The sequence below is a fragment of the Salarias fasciatus genome (assembly GCF_902148845.1).
Source record: "Salarias fasciatus chromosome 7 unlocalized genomic scaffold, fSalaFa1.1 super_scaffold_4, whole genome shotgun sequence".
Lineage (NCBI taxonomy): Eukaryota > Metazoa > Chordata > Actinopteri > Blenniiformes > Blenniidae > Salarias > Salarias fasciatus.
The window spans coordinates 9,954,259-9,980,408 of NW_021941229.1; the positions used below are offsets into that span (position 1 = coordinate 9,954,259).

At 43.0% G+C, this 26,150-nt stretch overlaps 3 protein-coding genes across 3 annotated transcripts in view; 2 read left to right on the forward strand and 1 right to left on the reverse strand.

Annotated features, from left to right (window-relative positions):
* Positions 1-4,477, forward strand: part of cntfr (ciliary neurotrophic factor receptor) — a 244,536-nt gene extending 240,059 nt beyond the window's left edge. Inside the window, exons 10-11 of the mRNA XM_030085403.1 lie at positions 1,810-1,936; positions 3,575-4,477. Of these exons, the coding sequence (XP_029941263.1) occupies positions 1,810-1,936; position 3,575 (128 nt within the window). The 3' untranslated portion in view covers positions 3,576-4,477. The remainder of the gene's footprint in view (positions 1-1,809; positions 1,937-3,574) is intronic.
* Positions 4,478-15,689: 11,212 nt separating this feature from the next.
* On the forward strand, positions 15,690-20,596 carry tmem267 (transmembrane protein 267). The gene is made up of 3 exons (XM_030084596.1): positions 15,690-15,723; positions 17,326-17,783; positions 18,493-20,596. Exons 2-3 carry the CDS (start codon positions 17,376-17,378, stop codon positions 18,826-18,828), a joined length of 744 nt encoding a protein of 247 aa, XP_029940456.1. The 5' UTR covers positions 15,690-15,723; positions 17,326-17,375; the 3' UTR covers positions 18,829-20,596.
* A 744-nt stretch (positions 20,597-21,340) lies between these two features.
* Positions 21,341-26,150, reverse strand: part of il11ra (interleukin 11 receptor subunit alpha) — a 49,185-nt gene continuing 44,375 nt past the window's right edge. Inside the window, exons 10-12 of the mRNA XM_030084593.1 lie at positions 25,814-25,916; positions 25,524-25,603; positions 21,341-25,090 (exon numbers count right to left, since the gene is read on the reverse strand). Coding sequence (XP_029940453.1) covers positions 25,525-25,603; positions 25,814-25,916 — 182 coding nt within the window. The 3' untranslated portion in view covers positions 21,341-25,090; position 25,524. The remainder of the gene's footprint in view (positions 25,091-25,523; positions 25,604-25,813; positions 25,917-26,150) is intronic.

A 26,150-nucleotide genomic window follows, 5' to 3' on the forward strand; every position in this document is an offset into this window, starting at 1 on the left:
AGGAAAAGGACCCTGATCCCCACGGACCCCTGTCACCCCTCCATGACAGCTTCCTATTACTGCCCCGAGGCAGACACCAGAGGACCGCCGGTCCGCAAGCAACACAGTCAACAAAAGACCTTTGATTCACTCTGCCAGTATAATTCTAAACAAGAATAAGCACCTCAGTGAAGCCTGCTGGTGTGGCTGTATCCTCCTTTTCTACATTGTCTTTCCAGTGTTTGTTTGACTAGACTGTGACAAACATTTTTTCCTGTCCTCTGTTCTTGACCATGCATGCGATTCTTGATGTTTGGAGTTTGCATGCGCTCTCTGTGCACAATGGTTTTTCCTGTCTTTTTGTCATCCAAAGCCTTTTGGGGTTAATTTTAGATTTTTAATTGTTCTGCCTGATTTTGTTTGCTCCCACAGATCTTGATTTATTCGAAGCTGTTTGGAGACTAATTTTTCCTATAGGAATGAATGAGTGTGTGTGTGTGTGTGTGTGTGTGTGTGTGTGTGTGTGTGTGTGTGTGTGTGTGTGTGTGTGGCTGTCTCACTCTGACCTGTCCAGACAGTGTTTTCTGTCCCAAATAGAGGACTTCATAGAGAACATCTTCATGGATGTCTATAACAGTGTTTACTCTTCACTGACCTATTGAAATGACCCAATTAGAATAAAAGGAACTGATTAAAACTCAGAAGTTCACCTTTTGCCAAAGTTGGTCCAAGGACTCTAGAAGGATCTGGACGGGACATGAATGTCTCAGTGAGCGAAAGCCTGTCTCACAATATCTGAGACTTTTAGAAAATGTCCTCAAGTTTGTAACAAATGGTCACATGGAATCCAGCTCTGGCTGATCAGATTACGGTGGTCGAAAGAGACCGTGACCTCGGCCCGCTCTAATATGTGAATGGGCTCTATCAGAAAAACCTGAAGGAGATTTAATTTCATCTGGCACAAACACTACCACGGACTCCGGGATGAACTTGGAGAAGGTCACTTTTTGCACAGCGTTTCTAATGAGTCTGGACAGACATCAATGCCAACTACGTTGAATAAAGCTGATTTACTGTTTTCATTTTTTTTTTTTTTTTTTGGAACGTCAAAAGTCATGAGGCCTTGAGTGAAGTCCCACTGCGCCGACATGCAGAGACTTCTCAATTCCATATTTTTGTGGCTGAAATACCTTAATTTTGTGGCTGCAGTTGGTATCAAACTGTCTTCATGTGATTAAAACTCTAGAGCTATCACTACATATTGCTTAATAACTGTATAAACCTCAAACACTTCATCAGGCTCCATTCAGGGAAGTCTGAACCGCTGCAATGTGCATTTTAACGTCTTTAGTTTACCTTTATCATGTCTTCACCTCGGTTTCCTTCAAGGTTTCTGTCTCACCTCCTGTATCAGTTTCCAGTAATGCTGTATCTTCTCCGCTCCATCCCTCCCCGTGTCCCTTTGCCTCCCCCCAGGCTTCAGCATGAATGAAATTATTATTTTTTTTCATCCAGTTCACTTCATAACTGCCTTGACAAGTCTTATATTGATTGCGCTTGCAGATTAGAATTGATTTAGCTCTTCACTGTACTTTCCTCGCCGTTTGCTTCTTCCCGGTACGATGAGCGCTTTTCAGCCGCCATTCATCAGCGAGACGTCTTTAACGTTTCAAGCCCCGGGTGGGAATCCAGAAAGGAGCAGAAAGAAGCGAAGGGCGAACCCAAACTGAGGATTTAGAGTTAATTCTTTTATTTTTAAGAAATGCACATGAGGCTTATTGTGTTTTCTGATTGTGTGCCCCCCCCCCCCCCCCCCCCCCCCCCCCGCAGAGACAAAGACCTCCCCGATACCGTCCTCCAACGCACCACAGAAGGCTGAGCCACCAGTGGGCAGAGCTGCCAGGGTCCTCACATTCTTCTCCCCTCTGCTGTTAGGAATGCTGCTGCTGTTCATGTGGTGAGAGCACACACACACACACACACACACACACACAAACGGCGCGTCATCTCTGCTTCGATTACAAACCGAGCCGTTCCCTCACGTATCGGCAGGTCGATGCACGCCCGTTGACGTCGAGAGCATGTTTAATAGGCCGAGAGCAGCAACAGTTGTGTGAGTTTGTTTTATTCCTCATGTGCTCTGCAGGGCCCCCTGAAGGGATGGAGGTACAAAAAAATTCGATTCAGAGCCGTCCCATTTCATTAATTTTACATGCCTTGTGCTATAAATCATGCCAGAAATCATAGCAGGTGTGCTGTTGAAAATGTAAATGCTTGAAATCGCAGCGCCGCAGATCAGCATTGAGTCGATGGTACAGGTGTGCAAGCAGCATTTTTCATAGTGTAATTACAGATATGGCACTTTCATGCCTTTGCTCTGATTATATACCTTGTTTGTCTGACTGAGAAACTGGTGTGAAATGTATCTCCTCATCCATACTGCAAATAAAAAAATAAAAAAATAAATCCAACAGCCTGCCCTGAAGTATAGTGATATAAAGGATTGCCACGAAGATGCTATGATCAGCACTCTGCAAGAAAACCCTGTGTGTGTGTGTGAGTGTGGGATTGGATACGCTCCCTGCAGCTCTGATGCAGTGGGGAAAGCAGTTGAATAGATTAACACAGGGGTGTCGAACATGGCCGGCCAGAGGTCCACTCCTGTCACGCTCTTCAGGCCAGTTCATTAGTCTGGACAGAGGCACAGCAGAGCTGATTTCATCCTCCAAAAAAAAAGTTTCTTTAAATGAGGTTTTATTTGCGGCTAAGTTGAAATTTATGAGTTGCCGGAATTTATTTGTCATCATGCTCTCTTTCTGTTTCGTTGACATTCAACTCAGCTGCGTGAAACTGTGTGGTTTACTTACCAAAGTGCTTCACTGCTGCACTGTTTTGAAGTAACGTTTGTATAATTTCCATGTGGTAAATGGAAAATCAAATCAAATATTACCTGTACTATATTTCACTCATACATCAATTGATCCTTTCTCCATTGATTAACAACAGATTAACAGTTAAACCAGGAAGGGCTTTTCTTATTCAAAACATTGAGTGTTCCTTCCCGACACATCACGGAAAGCACTTTTGTCGATACTATTCATGAATTTATACATTTCTGAATGTGTAAACTCTGTGGATCAAGTCTCCATCAACCTACATAGTGACCTACATAGTGACCCCTGCACGCCACCCACCACCACCAACCATCCACCACCACCATCAAACCGCCTGCAAAGGTTTTTGTGTTTATTGTCTGCCTACAACAACATCTGGAAGCTTTTTTTGATCGATCCCTCCCGGACCTCAGGCAGAATCCGTCCCCTCCGGAGCATTTTCAGCAAATACAGTCCGAATTCATGACTTTCTACAAAACGTGAAGCAAATGTATTCCTCGATTCATGTTTCACTCACAACAGATGCTCCTCAAGTCAGTTCTGGAGTATTTTTGTTTCACACACACACCAAGTCTAGAGAATTGTGTCCTCGGGGTGACGACCACACGACGTGATTAAGGGGAACGTTGTCCACTTCTACTGATGGATGTGATTCAACTTCATTTGTCTAACCTGTGTAACCCTTGTGTGTCTTTCTCCAGATCGAAATGTCTTAATCCTGAAGGGTGCGAGGATTCGGAGGGAGATGACGAGGAGGAGGCTGGTGTTTTTTCTATTTTGCACATGTTTCGAGGATACAGTGCATTGTCCCATCACGCAGTTACTCACCAAAATTACTTAGACATGAAATCAGACGATGATAATGCGACTCGGCATTTTTTGATTAATGGTGACAAAGGAAATTCTTCAGAGGAACTTTTGGAAGGGACATCTTCCTCATCATCGTCAACAACAACAACAACAACAGTGGCAGGAGCAACAACAACCACAGCAGCAGTCTTGGATTGCCCCCTGGTGGCTGTGACGTGTCACAGCAGACTGAATTTCTCAGTTCACTTTGGGAAGCTCCTCTTCAGAGCAAAGAAAATCAAGTCCTCAATCAACAACAACAACAACAACACCCCTTTGTTACCTTTTGTGCTCTTTGTTTCTCATTAATTGATAGTCTTTCTTTTTGCTTTCTTTTAAAAATGTCAGTGCTGCACAGACAAACACACAAACATGTAGAGCTGGTGTGTTTGTATGTGCGGCTGTAGCAGTGCCCCCCACCCCCCTTATATACAGCTTAATCATCATGCCAAAGACTCAACTACACCCGCCCGCCCGCCCGGCCGCTCTCCCACCTCCCTCTTAACAAAGTGGTTCCCCAAACGATTCATTGAGCTTCCTGAAGCCTGTGCCTGTCTCCGTTGTGGGTTCAATTCCACCCCACCCCCTGCCAGAAAGGTGCGTGTGTGTGTGTGAGAGAGTATGTGTGTGTGTGTGTGTGTGTGTGTGTGTGTGTGTGCACACATGAATCAAATCTCGGGACAAATTGGAGGAACCCTGCAGCTCCTTGTTTGTGCAAAACCCGCCATTTGATAAAGAAGCCACAGAAAAGAAAAGGTCAGAGTCAAGTCGATCGGGCTTGAGACGCGCACGCCTCCAGCGACCGAATCCCCCCCGGTGGAGCGAGACGTTTTCCGATGCGAGGACTAACACTTTGAGGAGTTCAGTAACAGTAGCCCGGCTTATTTAGACACTTAGCTTTACATCGTGCTTCGAGCGACCGGCGAGGAGGACCTGGATTGTAAAAAAAAACAAAACAAAACAAAAAAACAAACACATTTTAAAAAGTTGGAAAAAAAAAACAAAAAAAGAATGAATAAAGTGGATTTGAGACTGAACAACTCTTTGCCCACCCATTTGTTTTCGGTCTGACTTTGTATTGACGGCCACACAGCTGATCACTGACATGAGCGATGTTGGTTTTCCATCCTGCTCCGTGCTGTAAAATACAACACCACAAAAAAACACTCTGCTTTCCCAAACTCTGACGCCTTTACAAATGTCTTTTTGCAGTTTACATTTCAGTAGCCAATATCACCAGTTAATATTATGTTATTCAAAGGAATTCTGATGTGTTTATTGTGTTTTTTTTAATTCTATGGACAAATATTAAAAAGACGCATATAGTTTTGTTTGTTTTTTTATTTTTTTTTTATTTTCAGGCATTCATAATGGCTTAATTCTCCTTGATCCTATTTTGTAAACTATGATATGTAACTTTAACATTGAACAAAAAGTTTATTATTTAATAATAATAATAATGTATGTATTAGCGGTAGAATGTCGTAACCTGTACCTGGGGTCTTTTTTATAGATGTATATACAATGACAGGTTTCAACCATTAAATGTGACCATTTCACAATGAACTGTGCCTCATTCTGCCTTCACGAGTGATACAGAACATGTCAGGAGTGTCGATCTCTGCTCCCCCTGATCCTGATCATACACAATGTAATGAAGTACAGTTAGTGTGGGGTGTCAGCGAACATTCATCATGCAGCCGTAAAACAAACTCAGCTTCATTTCAAGTTTCCTGGAGTTTCAGGACTGTTTTTCTCACCGAGATAAATGTGTTTACAGAGTCCAACAGGCTCCACTGGCGTTCACTGAGTGATCTATGAAGCTGGAGTCTGAGGTTTGGAATGAATCACTCTTGAGACATGATGCATCAACCGTCCCTGCTTTCAGTCGAGGGTGTTTCTGTAGTTCAGGATGTGCACTACATTATATCAACCTTAAGTTTCAGTTATTGTTAACATTTGGAGGATTTTTATTTCATCTTGTTAGTTGGACAAAAGTGGTGATTGTGATAATGGCAGGAAAGAAGAAAACCAAGGTAAAAACTATTACCCGTGTGTCATTTTTTACTTCAACCAAATGATCAGCTGATATGAGGGCGTCACTGGTAACTGTAAAATGTAAATGTGCTTTACTAATATAGTGAATTTTGTTCTCTTGAAGTTTCTCAACATGCTTCACATGCTCTGTGATTTTCACCCATCTACTCAAACAACCACAATTTAATGCAAAGTGTTTCTATAAGTGGACCAGGATTAGATGGGGAATTGAACCGCTAACCTCAGGATTGGTAGCCGACGCTCTGTGTGTCACTTCATTCATGAAAAATGATTGTCATATGTGTACAACCATCATGTTTTTGTTTCTGTTTGAACACCATTGGTGTTTTTCCCCGTCCTTACAGTGATGTTACGACTCTTCTTTGCAGGATTTATGGAATCATTTTAGTTATAAATTTCCATTTGACTGAGGTCCGTTCGAAGAGGAATTGGAAAAGGAGGGTGAGAAGAGGTCCGAGTCTGCTTTGTGACCTTTAGCTCTCACTCTCCCTGTCTCTGTCGGATGTGTCTCTCGGTCTCTCCTCCCTCTCTCCAGCTCTCTTTCTTTCATTATTCTGACAAGTTCTGGCAGGCTGATTTGGAGAGCGAGAACAAATCAATACACCATCTAACAGCTGTCAGCTGGAGTCCTCAGTCTGTGTGTGTATGTGTGTGTGTGTGTGTGTGTGTGTAGTGGGGTGTATCTGCTTGCATGGGTATTGCATTCATTACTCTTTCCTTCCTTCCCTCTCATCCCTTGCTTATACTGGCCTGTCCTTTCCTCTTTTTTTATGTGAGTGCCAATGAGAAGTCAATTAATACTCCCAATGACAGCACACGAAGCAAACATGAAGGGTAAAACAGAGGGCGCGTTGTCTCTCTGTTGCCCTTGTTCTTCTCTGCATTGTACAAATAACTTTTGTTCTGCTCTTACATTCTGAAAACACTGCTGAAAACTTGTATTGGAAGCTTTAAAACTTTAATTAAGTTACAATTGGAATGTTCTGCTATGTTTCCTTTGTCTGCAATAATGATGTGATCCACATTAACCTCGTGTGTGTGTGTGTGTGTGTGTGTGTGTGTGTGTGTGTGTGTGTGTGTGTGTGCGCCTGTCAGTTGTGAGCGCCCTGGTCTGCTCTAATGAGTAGTTTGACCTTTCACTGAGCCCTGGTTGAATGACACCATCTCTGCCTCCGTCTCACTTCTGCCTCTGAGTCGGCCTTTTGCCTCTCTGTCTTTTCTTCTCCTGACTCGTTTATTGTGCACATTCAGAAACACGCTCTCCAAAGTTGTTTTAAGACTTCACACAGTGTAGAAAACCATGTGAAATTCAGTCTTCCACATGAAATCTTCATTCGTAAAAAGCTCTCACCTGACTAGATGGAAGTCTCAGCTATAGACAAACGCACTGTGAAGAAGACCTGAACCGTTATGCTCAACAAACCTTGATTTCAGGTTATTCAGAGTTGTTTTGAGGCTGCATGTCAGAAGAAAATCCAAGAGAAGAAATGGCTAGAAATTGACCACCTTAAATACCTTTTCTTGTTACTGTATGTTGTCTAAGATTAAAAAAAATAAACAAACAAACAATAAAATAGCAATAAAATGAAGAAAGTAGATAGCCTATCCTGCCCTCACAGTCCTACAACAATTTCATCAATTGGTGTCTGAAAATAGCAAGTTAATGTCGGAGTCATCGTCTCTCCACGTTTGCTACGTAATGACCTCAAAATCTGTGCAGGGTGCCCTTAACCTGACATAGTTCTGGATTCATTCCAGTCTCCTGCAACATGAAACTGGATGAAGTGGTGCATCAGATGCACGAATGGATGAACTGTTTCTCTGATTTTACCACAGGAGGGCCACAGAGTGAATCTGGTGCTGTGTGAGCTGTCTGTGGTGCTGAAACAGTCAGCATTAATTTCTACGTCTCTGTCTGTGGTGCTGAAATACTGATCATTAATTTATATGTCTCCGTGGTGCTGAAATACTCAGCTTTAATTTTGATGTCTCTGTCCGTGGTGCTGAAATATTCGGCATTAATTTCTACGTCTGTCCGTGGTTCTGAAATATTCAGCATTAATTTATATGTCTCTGTCTGTGGTTCTGAAATACTGAGCATTAATTTATATGTCTCTGTCTGTGGTTCTGAAATACTGAGCATTAATTTATATGTCTCTGTCTGTGGTTCTGAAATACTGAGCATTAATTCATATGTCTCTGTCTGTGGTGCTGAAATACTCAGCATTAATTTTGATGTATCAGTCCGTGGGGCTGATTCGATCAAAGCCAGAAGATCTTTATCTCCTTTTATATTTCCTCATTTGAACATTTGTGAGACAATATTTGAATCAGCCTCTTGTGGTTGAAACTGACACATGTACTGTATAAATATACCTTCAGTGTAGTTTCATGTCAGAGAAGAGCAGCTTCAGAGTGATGAGGGGAAGCAATTTTTTTTCTGGAAGAGGTTTTATTGCAAGCTCTGGATTTCAAACTGATGGTGTTTTTCTCTCAAGTTAACCAATCATGGGTCTATTTCAACGTGTTCTGCCAGCTCAACGCGTCCAGATCACACATGCGGCTGACAGCAGTGGTAGGCAGTTATTTCCACCCAAGTGTTGGACTGCCTAAAGGTCACGTTGCAATTACAAACTGCAAACAAGTAAAGCTTCTCCTCAAACCACTAAAGATGATCCTTCTTGAAAAAAGTGTTTAACTTTTTTGAAAGGATGTCCAGACTGAGAAAATTCAAGGGGATTTGAATATGTTGACAAGATTAACAAGCTCCATTAAAACAATCTGTGTTCAGTCTTCATTAAAACTCCAGATTGTGCTCAGGAATGATACTGGATGAGATTAATGCATCCAAACCCAACACAAGAAGACGGACTGATACCAACAGGATAATGGAGATGAAAAAAAGATGTAAATTCAAGAAAGTAGGCAGGTCAGGATGAAAATCACATTCCTGAGTCCATGTCTTGCAACAGTGTTCCAGAATGGGACTCTGTGTGGATTATGTGTGATTTTATGGTTGAACTTCACCATGTGGTAATCAAATCCAAACCATGATAGAAATTTACTGACATTTGAATGTAACTTGCATTTTTTTTTCTTTTATGTGGTGCACATTTCCAGGGGCAGCAGCAGCAGTGTTTGCTTCAACTCTGTTTACACAGAAGGTGCTGAAGCCTGTTGGTGAGCAGACTGATGCCAGGTATGTTTATAAAATACAGAGAAATAGATGAGAAAATGAAAATGATGGTCCTCAAAAAGAACAGGTCACTGCTATTGACTACATTTACAGAAGAGTAATGTCCGTACGCCTCTGAAAGATTTTAAATGACAAATATACAGTCTTTAATATTTTGGTAGTAAACTACTGAAATTTTTATTTGCCAAGTGATTTTATGTTGTCAGACGGCTAAGGTGTTTATAACCTGAAGACATTTTTAGAAGAATAAACAAATGCACACCACATGACCATGCACACCATATCTCCATAGAAGCAAATCACCTCACTTAGATATAAAGTAGGAATAAATAATAAGAGGATTAAAAATAAAAATGCCTTTTGTCAATTTGAAGTGATTTTTAGGGATAGAAAAAAAAAACTCACCAGCCACACACACGCAGAAAGCTGAGTGTCTTGGCGGCTCACAGGATGACAATAGAAATATTCTTAGTTTAAAATATTTTTGTGGCCTGTCTCAAGGAAAAGACGACACTCAGACATATTTTTTCAAACAAAGGATTTCACTGCACTAAAATGTAAAAAGCAAGGTCATTGGAATAAAACCTTTCATTTAGAATATCTTATCCTGATGCCTTACTCAGACATCTTTCGATAACCATCCAGTGACCCCAGAACTGGTGATGAACAGGCTTCAACCTTCACAACTTGAGTTACTCCTCTTCCTCATCATGCCTCTTTCTATGCCTGCACTAAGACCAGGAGGGCATCAGAGGAGATTTAAAGTCTGTAGGTAAATGAGTCAAACGGCGCATTGAGCAAATTAAATTTCAACATCTTCTGAGCACACAGAGGTCAGAATCACACAGTAAAGAAGAAATATTAATAAAACATGATAATAATTGCTTGACAGCTTTGGATTCTGCTAAAACATGGAGCTGGAACAAAGAGGGACAAATTGAGGCCAAAAATCCCTCGATAGACATCACTAAAGGGCTGAATAAGAAAGAATGGAGGAAGGAAAATTAAAACATGATTGACATTTTGAATGACTACCTTCAGAGATACAGTGAAGAAAAGGTAGCACATTAAAGACTTCCTATTAAGAAGAGGACATCCTATTAAAGGGATTCAACTTGTCACCTCAGATGTAATCTCGTATTTTTAATAGAGACATTATTAAAATTTGATTTTTATATAAGTGGTGCCATTCATTATTTATTCTATGGCAAGTTTCAGGTGTCTGAGCAGACACACCTATTTGAAATTCTCCCGCTCAGCAGTTTTTTTTTTTTTAATGTGAAAAAAGGGGACTAATATAATCTGTCTGCCTGGAGGTAAGACGTGACTGTGAGATTCACCTCAGAAGTACTTTTTTCATTTTCATGTAGAATAATTGACTGGCCTGGGTACTTTGACTCTGTTTCATGTTTTTTGAGAAGACATTTTCAATTTAGATTTTGAACAATAAAATATAGAATATATATATTGGTCAGGGCGAGGAATAACCAGGTGGACCCTTGGGCAAGGCCCTTTGCACTGAATGCCTATACCTCAACAATGAGTGCTACACAGGCCGATAGGGTCATCCCAGGTTGAACATTGCCCAGGTTAGCAAGTCAGGTGTCATGGAACCAGGACACCCTGACAAGAAGTTGGCTACTGGAACAAAAAGATGAGTATGGACGAGACCAGAAACCATGGCATTAATGGAGTGTTACTATCAGGGCAAACCGAGGGAAAATGAATACATGCAGAGAATGTTGGATGAATGATTGTTAAGAAATCTCACATCTATACTGAGTAACAAACAACTACTAGCTTAAGGCTCTAATATCCAAAGGAGAAAATTCCTGTCACAGTTGGAGATTGATGAGGTGCAGTGTGCCTCATCCACGGTACAAATATGCTACGGCAAGGAGGAGTCAAGACGCCAGGTCAGTATGTAGTGATTTCAACCTCACGTCCAAACAGCAATATTGGTTACGAAGCCCCAATGGGAGAATCACTCTGAGGGGAGGGCAGCTGACCTGAAATAAACGATCATTTATGCCTAGGGGAACATAACCACCTCCAGCTTGCCAAGGCTAAAGAATAAAGCACCAGAAAGATCTTGACGAGACGATGCAAACAAAACACTGCTAAGTATCTCCACCAAGGACACCGAGACTAACCAGCTGATCTACACTATCAGTCATCCTAGAGATGCTTGGCTAGAAGAGGAACAGCATGACTAGCCAGAAGTCAGAGCCTCCATTTCAAAGAAGACTAGAGCAAAAATGAAAGGAATACGCAAAGACGTTAGCCTCTTGGCAGAACTGAACAGAGGTGTGAAGCTTAAAGGTGCATTAAGGAGTTTGCACATTTTATGCGAAACAACGGCCCCTGCAGGCCTTGGGTGTAACTGCAGCTTAGTGAAACGCTGTGTCTGTGGTTTGCGTCCATGTACGTGCACGGAAGAGGGGGACTCTTTCCTCGCTCTTTTAGTAGCACTCGAGTAAAATTTAAGTTTCTTTTGCCTGGTGGAGTCTGTGCTGGAGCTGTGGCAGTGCTAGAAGCCGGTCTTTTCTTACTTTCTGGAAGATCCATCCTCGATACTGCTCAGTTGCTGCTCGCTAAGCATCTGGCGGAGTAATGGCGGACAAAACGAAACCTAAGGAAATCAGGCCAGCGGATTACGCCACATCATCTCAAATTCTCAGCAAAAAAATTCTGGTGCCGGATCGGCACTGCAACTTTCAAGTGACAGTTTAACGCTGTTCGCGGTAATTACAATGAATATATCAGGGCACATTGTACACACCATTGAATATTTGTAACATATTTATGGTGGAAAATAAGTCTTTTTAAAGTTGAAAAACTCCTTAATGCACCTTTAAGAAGGAACTGTCCAAGAAATACATCAAGCTATCCACAGCTGAGGCACTAGAGACTGGGAAACAAAGACTCACAGCTCTAGCTACCCGCCCAAAGAGACATACAAGAGAAGTGGAAGCCAGGAGAATAAACACAACATTCTCCAAACACTCAGCAGAGCTATACTTTCAATGGCAGGGCAGTAAGACCACAGCTGACTCAAACAGCAGAGAGACTGAGTAATACTGGAAGAGTATCTGGGAGAAAGAGTTGGCACACAGCACTCATGTACAGTGGCTACCAGACCTGCAATCAAAACACTCCAACCTCCCAGAACAACAACCAGCAGTCATCACAACAGCAGACATCCAGAAGCAGCAAAATGAAGAGCTGGACAACTCCAAGTCCTGACGGCATTCACACCTACTGGCTGAAGAAGCTAACTGCACTCCATGAATGCCTGGCAGCCCAAATGACCCAGCTGCTAAGAGCCCACAGTGGGTGACCCAAGGTCGAACAGTCCTCATCATGAAGGACCCCCAGAAGAGAACAATATCATCCAACTACCGGCCTATAAGCTGCCTCAGCACAACATGGAAGCTCCTATCTGGCATCATAGCGGCTAAGATGAACAATCACATGGAGCAATACATGAGCAGAGCTCAGAAAGGAATTGGCAATAACGGCAACGGAGCCAAGCACCAGTTACTGGTCAACAGGACGATTGTAAGAAAAGAAACACCAACTTGTGCACTGCCTGGTTTGATTACAAGAAAGCCTGTGACTTAATGCTGCAAACATGGATACTGGAATACCTGAAACTGTACAACATCAACAGGGAACTGAGAATCTTCCAGGGAAACTCAACGAGGCTATGGAAGACAACTCTGGAAGCTAACTCCAAAACAGTGGCAAAGGTGAGTATAAAAAGTGGCATATACCAAGGAGACACTCTGTCCCCCCTGCTGTTCTGAATGGGCATGAACCCCCTCAGCCAGATCATCACCAAGAATGGATACGGGTACCGATTCCACAGTGGAACAATTGTCAGTCACCTCCTCTACATGACGTCAAGCTCTATGCCAAGAGTGAGAAGGACATCGACTCCCTGATTCACCTGTTTCACTATATATATATATTTTTTTTAAACTCAGATGTGTGTATTCATTCTGCGGCAACACTTTTGTTTCTCTTTTGGGGTAAATCAATTAAATAAATCAGTCTATCTGTAGGTATAGATGTATTATAATACAACATTTACATCATATCTTTTCAAGTGTTTTATGTATTTCTGGAAGAGGAGACTGTAAACAAACAAGTGGGACGTCCATGTGTGTGGGGGGGTTGAATATTTAATATGAATGTGACAAAATGCACTTAACATGTATATATTGGCACATATAGAGGAATACACATTCAATACAAGTAGGACACAAGAAGTAGACTATATTTCAGGCTACTACAGGTTGATTTTGGCTCCTAAAAATGTCTAAATTAATGCATGTTGGTGGCTCAGAAAAAAAACAACAACAACAAAACAAACATTTGGACCACTGGGCCTCAAATCAAGTGCCGTGAAGTGAACATTTAATAAGGCCTGGTTGGAGAAATGCTTATACTCCACCTGGCTGACACCAGCAGAAGGGAACATGTTTGAAGCTCTTTACGCCTTGTGCAAACATTTCAACTGTGAACGATGTAGAGATGTAGAGAGTCGGATGAGAAATCATGGAAACACATGGCCCAAGTAAAAGCCAGACAACAAACTCCTCAAATCTGTGTTCACTTCTGATGGGAGATTATCAGGTTCCCAGGGCTAGAGCACCTCGTCCAGCAGCAGCAACAAGAATCGACCTCCAAACAGTGTTTGGCTTCACTCTGACCTTAAAAACAGAGCTTTCATTAGCGCATTTCCCTACACAATCAGGTGTGCTGAGACCTGAAACATGCACGACTGTAGCCCATGAGGACCAGGACTGAGTTCTGTTGTCGAGGGATCTGTGTTTTTTACTTAAGAGACTGTATGTACATCCACAATGAAGCTATTATAGTGAGGCAGACGCTCACATTGTACACACGCACATACACAGTTCTGCGTACAAAATATATGCAATATTCAGTATCTGCTGATCTAAATAAATGCATTTTTCTCTGTTATGTTGTGTTAAAAAGGTCTTAAAATGTTTGAATTTAACTTGTAGGAACCCTGGTGAACCCTGTTGGTGAAGCTTCCATTTCACCACAGCAGGTGAGAATTGTGGAGGTGTGAGTCAGGGGGAGCTGAACTTCAGGCAAATGATGAACTACTCTACCTGGGTCAGGTATACATTAAGTTTGGGGGTACTTTATTTTCTGTGTGGTGCAGATAATACAAGTAAAAATATCCACATAAAACCAAATGATGAGGTCAGGACTGATCATAAATCCTCTACACTGGTAAATTCCATTTAGACTTTAGACTAGCACTAGGGGAAGGGTGCTACCGCTGGCGCCACGACCAGGTCCTTAAGGCAGTTGCTGACAACAGAGCCACAGCCATCAGCACCACTAAGGGCCACAGCAGGGTACAGACCATCAAGTTCCACAGAGCTGGAGAGAAGCCGGAAAAACAACCAAGGGTGAGATCAGGCCTCCTCACCACCGCGGTTGACTGGCAACTACAAGTAGACCTGGGCAAACAGCTAAAGTTTCCAGCCAGGATAACATCTACACGGCTCCGACCAGATATGATCCTATTGTCAGAATCCACCAAGCAATTGGTCATGCTGGAACTCACAGTTCCCTGTGAAGAGCGCATGGATGAGGCCAATGAAAGGAAAAGCGCCAAGTACCAGGAACAGGTAGACGAGTGCAAGAGGCAGGGCTGGAAAACCTCTTGTGAACCTCTGGAGGTAGGCTGCCGAGGATTTACAGGGCCGATCCCTCTGCAAAGTTCTATCACTGCTGGACCTCACAGGGGAGGCGAAGCGGAAGGCCATCAGATCCACGGCTGAAGCCGCAGAGAAAGCCACAAGGTGGCTATGGATTAAGAGGGCAGACCCGTGGGCGAGTGCTGCTGGGACACAGGCAAGAGTCTGATCACCTCTGGTCGGGTCGCCTGGGCGAGGGTGTCTGATGTTGAAAGACCCAAAACATCCGTGAGATGTATCTTTCAACAGACTGAGTCAAATTAAGATTTGCCAGTAGATGTGATGATGCTCATTAACATATCATATTCAACTATTTCCTCCACCTTTTTATAGATTCCAGTCATGTTATTAACACATTGTCCATCAAGTGCCATTCTTTCTCACCCTTCCTTCTCTGTCTTAATTTACTTTTTCAAGTGTGTCATGTTTGAAGAAATATCCTGTGCTACTGTGAAGTTTGTTCATGTGCTAAAAAAAAAAGTCTATGAAAATATCACTCTCTTCTCGAATTTATTCATTTTCCCTTTCATCAATAGATATTCATCAATAGTCATCTTTCACCTCTATTACTTTCTTTGTTAATTCCAGGATCCCATCATACTGCATGCTGTAAATTGTTCAGGAGGTTAACTAGACCAAGCAGCATTTTGGTACTGGAATACCAGGGCAGGGAGGATCACATAGATTTAAGTTTTTTAGATAAATACATATACACCAACACAACAGTGCACTATCATAGGCTTCATCATCCCTCTATCAATACCTGCTGGGCCAGTCACGGCTGAAAATGACCCAGCCCGGCCCTGTATACATATACAGAGTTTCCATGTCAATGAGTCTCTTCAAGGAAAATGTTGAATGTCTTTCCATTGAAACGTCGTGTCCTTGCAGTCCCACCGCTGGCCTGCAGATGGCAGCACAGCATCAAGGAGCGATCAGCGCTGCAGCGGAGCAGCGTAGAGTCAGAGTGGACACCCCGGCTTCAGGACAACAGAGTGATGGGGTGAGTGTCTCTTTATCTTCCCAGCCGTTCTTCTTAAATGTTTTTTAAGTGCATCATTTGACGGAGGTGCTGAATTCGGGTTTTACACCGAGGAGCGGCGCGTGTCACGTTGTGTAACTCTCCGTAGTGACAGCTGCTGTCCGCCCACACAAAGCGGCTCCTCTGTCACTGTTAGCTTAACTAGCTCGCAGCTAGCAGCCTCCATAAGGTCAATTAAACTACTCTTCACGTTACTGTAACGGAGGAATCTGCACGTAACGGAGTAACGTCGCCCCGAGAGAGGCGGCTGGTGTGCGAGTTAGCGGAGGGTAGCAGGGAAGCTGCCGGCCGGGGACAGAAATAACCAGCTAATTAAATTTTCATCCAGAGCAGCTTCATGTTGGAGGATGATTCTCCTGCAGAGAGAGGCAGCAGCTTCATCCTCACAGAGACTCTGACCGCCTCCCGTGTTCATCTAAGAGCTGTTATTACATCCCTCCATTCAAATTATAAAGTATTTTTGCTTTTACTGCTGCGATCCTTCAATGCTTGGTTTGGCATCATCCTCAACTGGAGTCCTCTCTCTCTCTCTGTCTCTGTGTGTGTGTATCTGCTTTGTTTCTTATGTAAATGACGGCAGTGCACTCAACAGCTACTGTACATCTGTAGCCTGTTTTTTTTTTCTTATGTTCAAAATAGAGACCTTTTCATCCAATCTTAAAAAGAATGTTTTGCTTTCCATGAGGAAAAATCAATCTATTGATTATTGAGTTATTGATTTATCAATCCCCTGCTTGAGGTTGAGGCTTCATTTTGACTGGATTCAGTTGTAGTATTAGTGTTATCTAAATAAATCCCTGCCAAACAGCAAGTCTTTTGAATCCTTTACTAAATAATCGTATGTGGATGATCATTTCTGATGCATCTTTTGAATGATTTATTATCAGAGTATCTTCTGTTTCCTGACACAGCTGTTATCTCCATGAAAATACTGAAACCTGAAGAATCAATCAAGGGTTTGCTTCGCAACATTACTAAAGCTCAAGTTAATGGTACTAATGAAATAAATCCAAAGAAGAGCTTATATGTTACATGCAGTGTGACTTTTATCAAGTACCTGTTCTCAATCTGGAAAGAAGTTGTTTCGTTAAATAAATATAATAAAAAAGAAAAAAACATTTCCCTGGACTTGTAATACTTGTTATTCCAACAAACAAATCTTACAAAACTAAATAATGCAAAGAAAATGCTGCAAATTATGACAGATAACTTAGCATTTGCAGTTGGATTATTGCACATTTTGACTGTGATTAAAAGTAAGAAACTGCACTCAGATGCCTTTTAATATTTTTCTCCATCACATTTGTTGTTGCAGACTATCAGTTTTCCCCCAGTTGGTACTCACTGCTAACGCTCACAGTGAGACTCATTTCTGTCTTTTATTGTTTGGAGCTGACAGTAAGAACAGGCTGTTTTCACTCCTTTGGGTCTAATAAAATCCTGGAAGTTGAAGCAGCTTGGACTGAGAAGGAGAAGAATTGTGATTCAATTGAAAATGAAGCAGTGAAGCTGCAAAGCGCTCCGGTGTCTCAGCTTGTCCTCCCGTCTTTCTCTTCCCTCCAGTCTGTCTGAACGCTGCTGACCTTCGCCGCTGATTGGCAGCTCCGTCAAGCATGCAAGGCTTCTACTCCAAGCTGGACTCGTCGCCCTCGGCGTCCCCGCTGCTGGGGGCGGGGCTCGGGGGGGACGGCGGCCCGCTGCCCCTCAGCCTGGCCGTGGAGACGGAGAAGGCCCAGGCCCTGCTGCAGACCTTCAGCTCCGCCTCGCTGCTGGCCTCGGCCGGACTCGGCATGTTCTGCGTGGCGGCCGACCACGCCCTGCAGCTGTCCGTCATCCAGAACCACCTGTGGCTGCGCGCCGCGCTGGACAACGCCACGCACGGCCTGGTGGGGCTGTGGTCGTGGGCGGTGGTCATCGGCCTGAGGAAGAAGAGCGACCTGTACGAGGTGCTGCTGGCCGGCCTGCTGGCCTCCATCATCGACCTGGACCACTTCTACATGGCCGGATCGCTGTCGCTCAAGGTGAGACCGAGTCCCACACCCGATAAATCCACTCATCCAGTAGCTCTCAGATGATTCAGCTCCCGTCCCAAACAGCGTCTTTCTGCCACTGGATCATTAAAATGATCCATGTTGGACAAATTGATCAGTTCAGCAGCTGTTTGAAATCTCCTCCTGTCACATTCTGTTATCTCCCTCCTTAACTCATCAGGCTTTTCTCACGCAGCTCTTCTATCTCAGGTTCTGGTGGAAATCATTCAGTTTAAAAGCTGGAAAATCTTTTTCCCTGCATGATTTTTTTTTTTTTTTTTTTTTTTTACTTTTTGAGGAAGAAACAATGACTAAAATATAAGAGTAAAATAAGCATTTCAACACGTTTTTACAGCTTAAACCATGTGCAAGTGATTTGAAATAAATCTAAGTATGAAAGAACATCCGGTATTTTCTACTTTTTATTTACTTCAGATTCCAACAAGTGTTTATATAAATGTCTTAAACTGAGAGGTCAGAGGTCAGAGGGTCCTCCTCCCACACATTGACCACCACTGTTACAGCATTGATTGATTGTGGCTGATGGGATGGTTTCCATGGCAACATCACATGAGGTTTACGACAACTGATGTTTTGTATTTAAAATATTTTGTATCAACCACAAATTGAGAAGAAAGAATTAGAGTGACATATTAATGTCCTGTGCTGATCCTCTCTCGTCCCGTCTCCCCCCCCCCAGGCCGCAGTCTCCCTCCCGCAGCGCCCGCCCCTCCACTGCTCCTCCCTCATCCCCGTCATCTGCCTCTCCCTACGCTTCCTCATGTGGGTCGGACGCCTCAAAGACGCCTGGTGCTCGCTGCCCTGGATGCTCTTCATCTCCATGGCGACGCACCACGTGCGGGACGCCGTGCGCCACGGCCTGTGGGTGTGCCCGTTCGGCAACACGGCGCCGCTGCCCTACTGGCTGTACGTGAGCACCACGGCCACGCTGCCCCACCTCTGCTCCGTGCTCATGTACCTGACGGGCACCAGGGACGTGATCTCCACCAAGCACGGCGTGGCCATCGACGTTTAGCCCCGCCCACACGCCCGGTGCTTGAAAACACTGGAGGAACTAAAAGTAATAAGCTCCTTTGAGAAAGGAGCGAGTGCCAACCTTTGAGGAATCTTTGTAACTCTGCTCACTGATGCAGGGAGTGGCGCTCGCCACTGAGACGTGTGTGTGTTTGTGTGTGTGTGAGGGACCCTTTAAAGCTCCGACTTGCCTCTCATCTCTCCACCGTCACGTCCTCGGACCAGAGGGCCGATCGGTTTCTCGAGTCTGTAGATGATCACTTTCACGTCAGCGTTTGTTATTGTTTTTATCTGATACTGGAACTGAAGTGAGAAGACTTTCCTCCTTCTGACCTGCTGAACCAGTAATGTTCACATCTCCTGAAAAACGTCTCGTTGCTTCACGTCTGCTTCTACTTTTCAACCTATTCATGTTTTCCATTGATTAAGTCGAACTTCAGCATCTGTTTGTGAGTCACATCTCAGAAAACGGGAATCAAACTGAAGAGGTTTTTTTCTTCACTCATACAAACTAAAACGTTATGAACATTTTTGTGTTTACATTTTGAAATAATGAAATATTTACAGATGTTGAGTTACTGTAATTTATTATATTTTAAGCTATTATGAATAATTTAAATGTGTATTTCTGTGAACATCCATGCTTGAATCAAACGGTCTTCAGTACTGTTCTGTTTTTGATGCACTTCTTTGTCTTTTTTTGCACTTCTCTTGTCAAATATTCACCAAATTTCTGAGTTTTATCTAAATTTTCATACGGCTTTATTTCCATTTTCTCAGATTCTTCGTATTTGGCTTTATTTGGGCCCCATAATGACCCAAGCCCGTGGATTTTATTTATTTCTTCTCTCTTTTTGAACTTTTACGTGAACCTCTTTGTCTTTTCGCACTCAGAGAACTGTAACAGTCAACATGATGATGTTTTCTCGCAGGGGTTAAACAGTAGGCGGGGGTCAGATGGAATACGAAACAGAGATAACCGTCTCTTTTCTTCCTCTCTGGTGACTCTGAAGCACTCGGGGAGCTCCGGGGCTTCGCAGTGCCTCCAGTGAAACCTGCTTCCTGAGCTGCTCTCAGGCTCTTCCGCTCAACACGAACCAGCCGCTGGTTTCCTCTCACTCTCTCCTGCAGTGTGGACGCTGGAGGGCCACAGACATTTAAAACACAAACATTCCTGAACTGTTTTATTTGACGCCGTAGTGTTCGTGGGTTGTAGAAACAGTGTTATCTGAATGTAAAAGGGATGAGTGTGTTTTTTTTTTTTCTTCTTCTTGAAGCTGGTGCTCAGCGCTGCGGGCTGTAGTGATGCCTGTTGTCCACTAGGTGGCGACTGCAGTTTCATCTTGGCGTACAGATGAGTCTCTTTACTGAGTCATGAATTAGAAATGAGATCCCGGATGATGAGTCAGCTCTAAGTGTGCACTAAATCATGTTATAAAACTTAAAAAACACGTTTTTTTTTTTTTGTTTTTTTTTATACTTTATGACACACTTTGTCCGTAGGAGAAAAGACACAGACCAGGACAAACATTTCTACCATGAATGATTTTTTTTTTTGCAGCTTCTGTTTACAACGTGACCTTCCTCTCATGCAATGTTATGTTGAATTTTTGCACATTTTGAGTTTCTACTTGTGATTGAATTTATAAAACACTGGGTAAGGATGTGTTTGTTTGGCTGAGTTTAGGTTTTATTCACTCGGAGGTATAAATAGTAAACAGGTAGTTCATATGTTGACTTTTATCTCAATAAAAGAAGATCATGTGGAATGTTTGTGCATTTTTATCCCCACTAAATAAAAGTCAATCTTGTTGCACATCACCCTGGAAATAACTCCACTACTGACAGTTGATGGAGAGTCTGCCGTCCGGAGCGGGAGGAGGCAGACGGCGGGCTGCGTGACGGGCAAGTTCCCCTCCGTCGCTCCTCCTGAAAGCCCCTTTTCATCACGACAACAAAAGGAAGCTCAGCAGACGCCGTCGGAGTGGAAACAGTCTCAGAGAGAACAGTGGAGAGAAAGTGTGATAAAATATTTTTTTTATTTTTACAGAAACATAACAGGACAAGACAGGGGAGGAAAAAAAAAACAGCTTATGGTGATATCTGTCAAACACATAAAGCGAACGACACAAAACGGTATGTACAGATGAGAATGGACGCCTGAGAGTAATATGAACTGGAATCCCACATTCGAGGGTCCAGCTTTCACAAACAGATGGACAGCTGCTGCATGACCATAAAAACCTGCAGATTTTATAAAAAGTTGAATCCGTTTTGAAGATAAAATACTGATCTTTTAATATTCTGCTGGAAAAATATAAACTATTTGTGAAACAAGTTTATATAATATAGTTCATTATACGTTCAATTTAAAAACTTTTGAAAGCATGATGGTAATGATTCAATAGGACCTGACATTCAAGGATAATTTATGAGTCAAATCAACAGATTTTACAACATTTTCTAACTGAGTTGCTGTAAGTCTAACATGTTTTGTTTCCGAGGGAAACAGGCACATCTTAAAGTGTGTTTAACTTCTCTCAGTCCTCCCTTCTGAGCTTGATTTCACTTTTTTTTTTTTCATTCCTTTCTCCACAAACAGAGGTTTTATTAACATTACAGAGTTGGAGCGGACTGGCGTAAACACACGCTCCTCGTGTTACTGTTGTCGTCCCCGGCGGTTTGTGTTTACGTGCGCCCGGGCGTCCCGACTCTTCTCATTAGCCTGATTATTGCCGGCTTTGTTTAGCCCACCGTGTTTGCGCTGTTTGGTTTTGTAGATACACAGAGAACAGAAGCATGTGGCTACGACAACATAAACACAACATGACCACAAAGGACGAAAGCAAAACACGCAAAACCAAAAAGTCTGGCTTTTGCTACATTAACGGATACAGTTTGGCTGGAATTACTGGTATTAGTTACTGAAAAAAAAATAAAATTCTTGCTCGTTTCCGATCAAATTCATGCAACAGATTTTCATGGTTCTTTCCTGTGGTCCGACTGTTTATATGGAGGACTATTTTAGAACCGTGCCACACACTCAAAGCCTGGGTGTGTGTTTTTACTTGTCATTTTTGAAGTTAAATCTGTGTTTTCATCAAATATGACAAAAATATTAAAGATTTCATCTGGAGTGGCACATTTAAAATAGAGATTATGTTGAAAAAGAAGACCTGAATTCAGGTAAATTGTCAAATTATTCAACAGTTCTCTGTCACTTTCACTACTGCTTGTCAATCAGAAGAAAAAAAAAATCAAAAATTTGGGTGAACAATTTTTAGAAAGGGATTCACCTGACTGTAAAGAGGAGCTCAGTAAACACACTTGTCCATACAGTAATCGTACAGTAACACAGCTTCATATAACTGGGCAGAACGACACAAAGACACAAACACACAATGCGTGGAGAGGCTGTACAGACGTGAGCTCCCCTCAATCTACAGGACTACCGTCTGTCTCTCTACATATAAACACCACGTATAACATACATGTTCTGTTTTTTAAAGTGTGATATACAATAATATACAAAAAAAAGCTTGAATTGGATCCATGCATAATATGTGGAGCTAGCTTGAGAGAACATACAGTCGTCAAACTAGGAAACAAATAAAGGAGAAGTTTGACTTCGATGCACCTTGTGTTTCTGAAACAATCATTCAGTCAATCAAGCGACGCAGCTTTGGATCAGCAGCCACCAAACCGAGAGGAAGAAAGAAATGAAGAAACGTTGGAGGCGGTGCGGACACCGAGCAGATGTACTCGAGGTATTTTCACACTGATCATCCAGCAGCGTCTGATTAATACTCAGCTGGTGCAACAAGACACAAAGAAAAATGTTCACTGGTGTCGACGCCCGACCCGCTCGGCCAGTTTCCTAAAAAATAAAAAAACAAATCCAGCAGAATCTCTATCTTTAGCCTTCCCCATCCATTGATGTTGTTTCTGCTGACAGTGAACGCCGACTGGCGCTCTGTTATTTACTTCGAACATCCATAGCGACGAAGCGGCCCGCTCACATGAAAGGGACCGTCCTCCAGCACAGATGTGAGCGACACTCCACCACTTATTGCTCGTATGGACAGAGAGAACTTAAGGCTTCACTTGCTCACTTTATTGCTGAGTGTGGGACAGAAACAGATTTCACGAGGAGACTTGTACTCTCCCAGCCCAGGCTGTCACTTCCACGACTGCTTGGCAAACCTGTCCTCAAAATTCAAATGTCTTTTAAAATTGAGAAAGAAAGATTTATATTACTGAATATGTTGTCAATTTCTTTATACAGGTACTTTTAACATAGCGTTTTCAAATCTAATCTCCCCGCAGTGAGGAAGATGTTAAAAATCAAGGCTCTCCGAGTCTCCTCTATTTGATGACATACAAAATGATAAATGCCCTCCTACTGGAAACTTTCCCTGGTTCAAGTCTCCATGACACGTAGCCATCCATCACCATACAGACGTTCAGGCATGACGGTGGTTTCTCAAACTCAATGGCAAACAAAGTGCTTCAAACTTATAACTTTTGCTTATATTTTCCCATCTCAGCTACTTGTGAGGCCTTTTACTGTCTGAAATCTTCAATTACAGAACCTTATTTTTTCACGCATTACTGTCTTTTGAAACAAATACAAACTGTCTTTAACAAATCAACATACAGGCCGATACTCAACGTGCATATCGCCATTGGTCAGACTTTGTCTTTAAAAGGTAAAGTCTATTAAACACTCTTTTTCCAAATCTAACAAAAACAAAAACCCTCCTCACAGAACTGGATGTTTGTACTTGGCTCTTGCTCTGTAAACCCGACCCTGGTCCAGCTAATCAGCCGTGTTCACGGCTGATCACGCTTTACACCAACATCCGTAAACACAACAGGACGTCTCTCACCTCCAATGACAAAAACAGAAGACAAAAAAAAAAAAAACCAACAAAAACAAATGAGTGTATTTGCACAGTTGCTACAAGCTTGAGCTAGCTGTGTGATTTAGTGTTTTATTTAGTGTATTGGCACCTGCTAGTTCCTGTTCGTGCTGTTTTTTGATGATAATTTACGGCATGCTTATTTTGCTGCAATAAAGTCGAATCCACTCCCGCACCACACGAGGTCCATGAATTTCAGGTGCAGAGCTTCAGTCGTAGTACCGAAGGAGGGGGAGCGTGACCAGCCTTCCCGGACTGAATGTTTGAAAAATGAGTTTTGTAAATCTCAGACTTGCAAATTTAAATCACATCGTATCATATCAGACTGAATGAACTTACTCTGAGCTCACTAGAAAACTATCTTGTAAGAGACGTTTGAAGTGATCTCTATCTTCCTGGTGTCTTCATGCTGGTGACTCTGTGAAAGGCCACGGTCGCCTTCTTTCTCTGCACGCAATGTGACAACAGTGGATGGATGGCTTTAAAGAGCTACATTAAAAAGCAACAGAGATGCCAGGCAACATAACAGGAACGTCAACTTTGCAACACAAAGTCATGAAAGAGTCTCTGAGACTCGCCCTGCACCACCTCAGTGTCTGTAATCTCCCTTCAGCTGGGAGCAGCGTGTCCCTTTCCTGGCCCCTCCCTTTCCCTCCCACTGAGGAGACTGTAATGCCCAGAGTTGCTGCTTTGGCATCTGATGCACATTCACACACAAACACACACAAACACAAACACACAAAGAGACTGGCAGAAGTTATATTTCCTTCACAGCATTGAGTCGGTCAGTCAGTCGATGCGAGAATGGACGCTCGTGTTTATGTGCTCCTTCTCATAATTAACCTCTAACAAAATGTAGGAGCGTGAGGAGTCCTGGATGGGAGAAGAGCGCGGCAAGTTGTCCCAGAAATAAAATCTTCCCCTTCCACTAAAACGTTCTCCTTTAAGCCAGCTGCACTTCTCGTCCTCAAATGTTCAGAAAGTTTAAAAGTCGCTCCTCCAAATAAAGAGCTGAGGAGTCAGTCCACCTGAAGCAGCTCTGCTGGGTGAAGTGTTGCTCCGTAGGTCCGCAGAAGTCAGGGCTGTCTTCCTTGTACCCACTGATGCATTATGGGAAGCGCAGTTCGATGTGATTCTTTTTAACGGGTCCGGGGAAACTGAGAACTCACCCCGCATGCAGGCCGCTGCTGAGACTCAGTTCTTTGCGTGGGTTTGTCGTTTCCCCGTCCGGATTGTGACTGATGCATTGTGGGTAATGTAGTGGACGGTGAGTGTGGAGGCTGCCTCACTGGTGGAGCACCAGGATGAGCTGAAGACGGGCACAAGATGCTTTAAATAGACCTGAGATGAGAGGAAAGCATCATGAGTGGAGAGGAAAAGGAATGAGGAAGAGAGAAAGCAACTCAAGCAAACACGTATAAATCATAATGTAATTAAACACTGTCGCGCGCGTGTGTGTGTGTGTGTGTGTGTGTGTGTGTGTGTGTGTATAGCCTTATAATCACTAGTTGGCGAGCTATCTGAAGGACTGTCTGCATGTTTATAGCAGCCCTTTGAACCCTTTCAGTTCTTAATAAAGCTCCTCTCAGTGGCTCTTTGTGGACAGTTTGTGGTAATTTTATGAATCTGGAAGGAGCAACGCTTAATTTGGAATTTAATTACATTCAATGCAACTAAACAGAGTTCAAAACCTGGCTGGCACAAACAATCTAAACTGAAACACAAACAGCCGCGCGCGCCCGTAACTGTGAAGGTTTTGGTGGGTGTGTCTCACTCTAGATTGGCATGGACTTCATCTTGACCATGGAGGTGAGCTCCTGCTTGGTGGCTTGATCCCGCCGTCTCTGCCTCATCCTGAAAACATTAACACAATCACAAACAAAACATAAAAAAAAAAAAAAAAAAAAACGATTCGGAGAAGTTTGCAATCAAATTGGACGAGACAGGCCACTCAGCGGTGGCTTGCGGGCTGTGTGTGTGTGCGTGTGTGTGTGTGTGTGTGTGTGTGTGTGTGTGTGTGTGTGTGTGTGTGTGTGTGTGTGTGTGTGTGTGTGTGTGTCTTACCACATAACAAAGATGAGGGAAAGGATGGTGGTGAGGATGACCACGGAGAACAAAACCAGGAGGATCACCAACCCTAAATTACCTTCATCCCCTTGGATCGGATCTGAGCGGGAAGAGAAAGGCAGACGGTCGTCATGACGATTCAGGGAGGAATGTGACATTCGGACAACGTCAAACCCTGAAATTTTCAACTTTAATATAATCTTTTCGGAGAAAAATAACCTTCTGTCTTTTCTGTGAAAGTAGAAATCTACTCTCTAAAGGTTCAGATCCTCAAACGGAAGAAGTGAACTGTGAACAGAAATGAATCACTCTATACTTCTGTTTGAGTCTCATG

What these genes read in the sequence shown, in the direction of transcription:
- tmem267 (XM_030084596.1), top strand. Translation starts at nt 17,376, where the DNA reads ATGCAAGGCTTCTACTCCAAGCTGGACTCGTCGCCCTCGGCGTCCCCG. An exon ending in CCGGATCGCTGTCGCTCAAG is followed by an intron (nt 17,784 to 18,492) that starts GTGAGACCGAGT and finishes CCCCCCCCCCAG; the next exon opens with GCCGCAGTCTCCCTCCCGCA.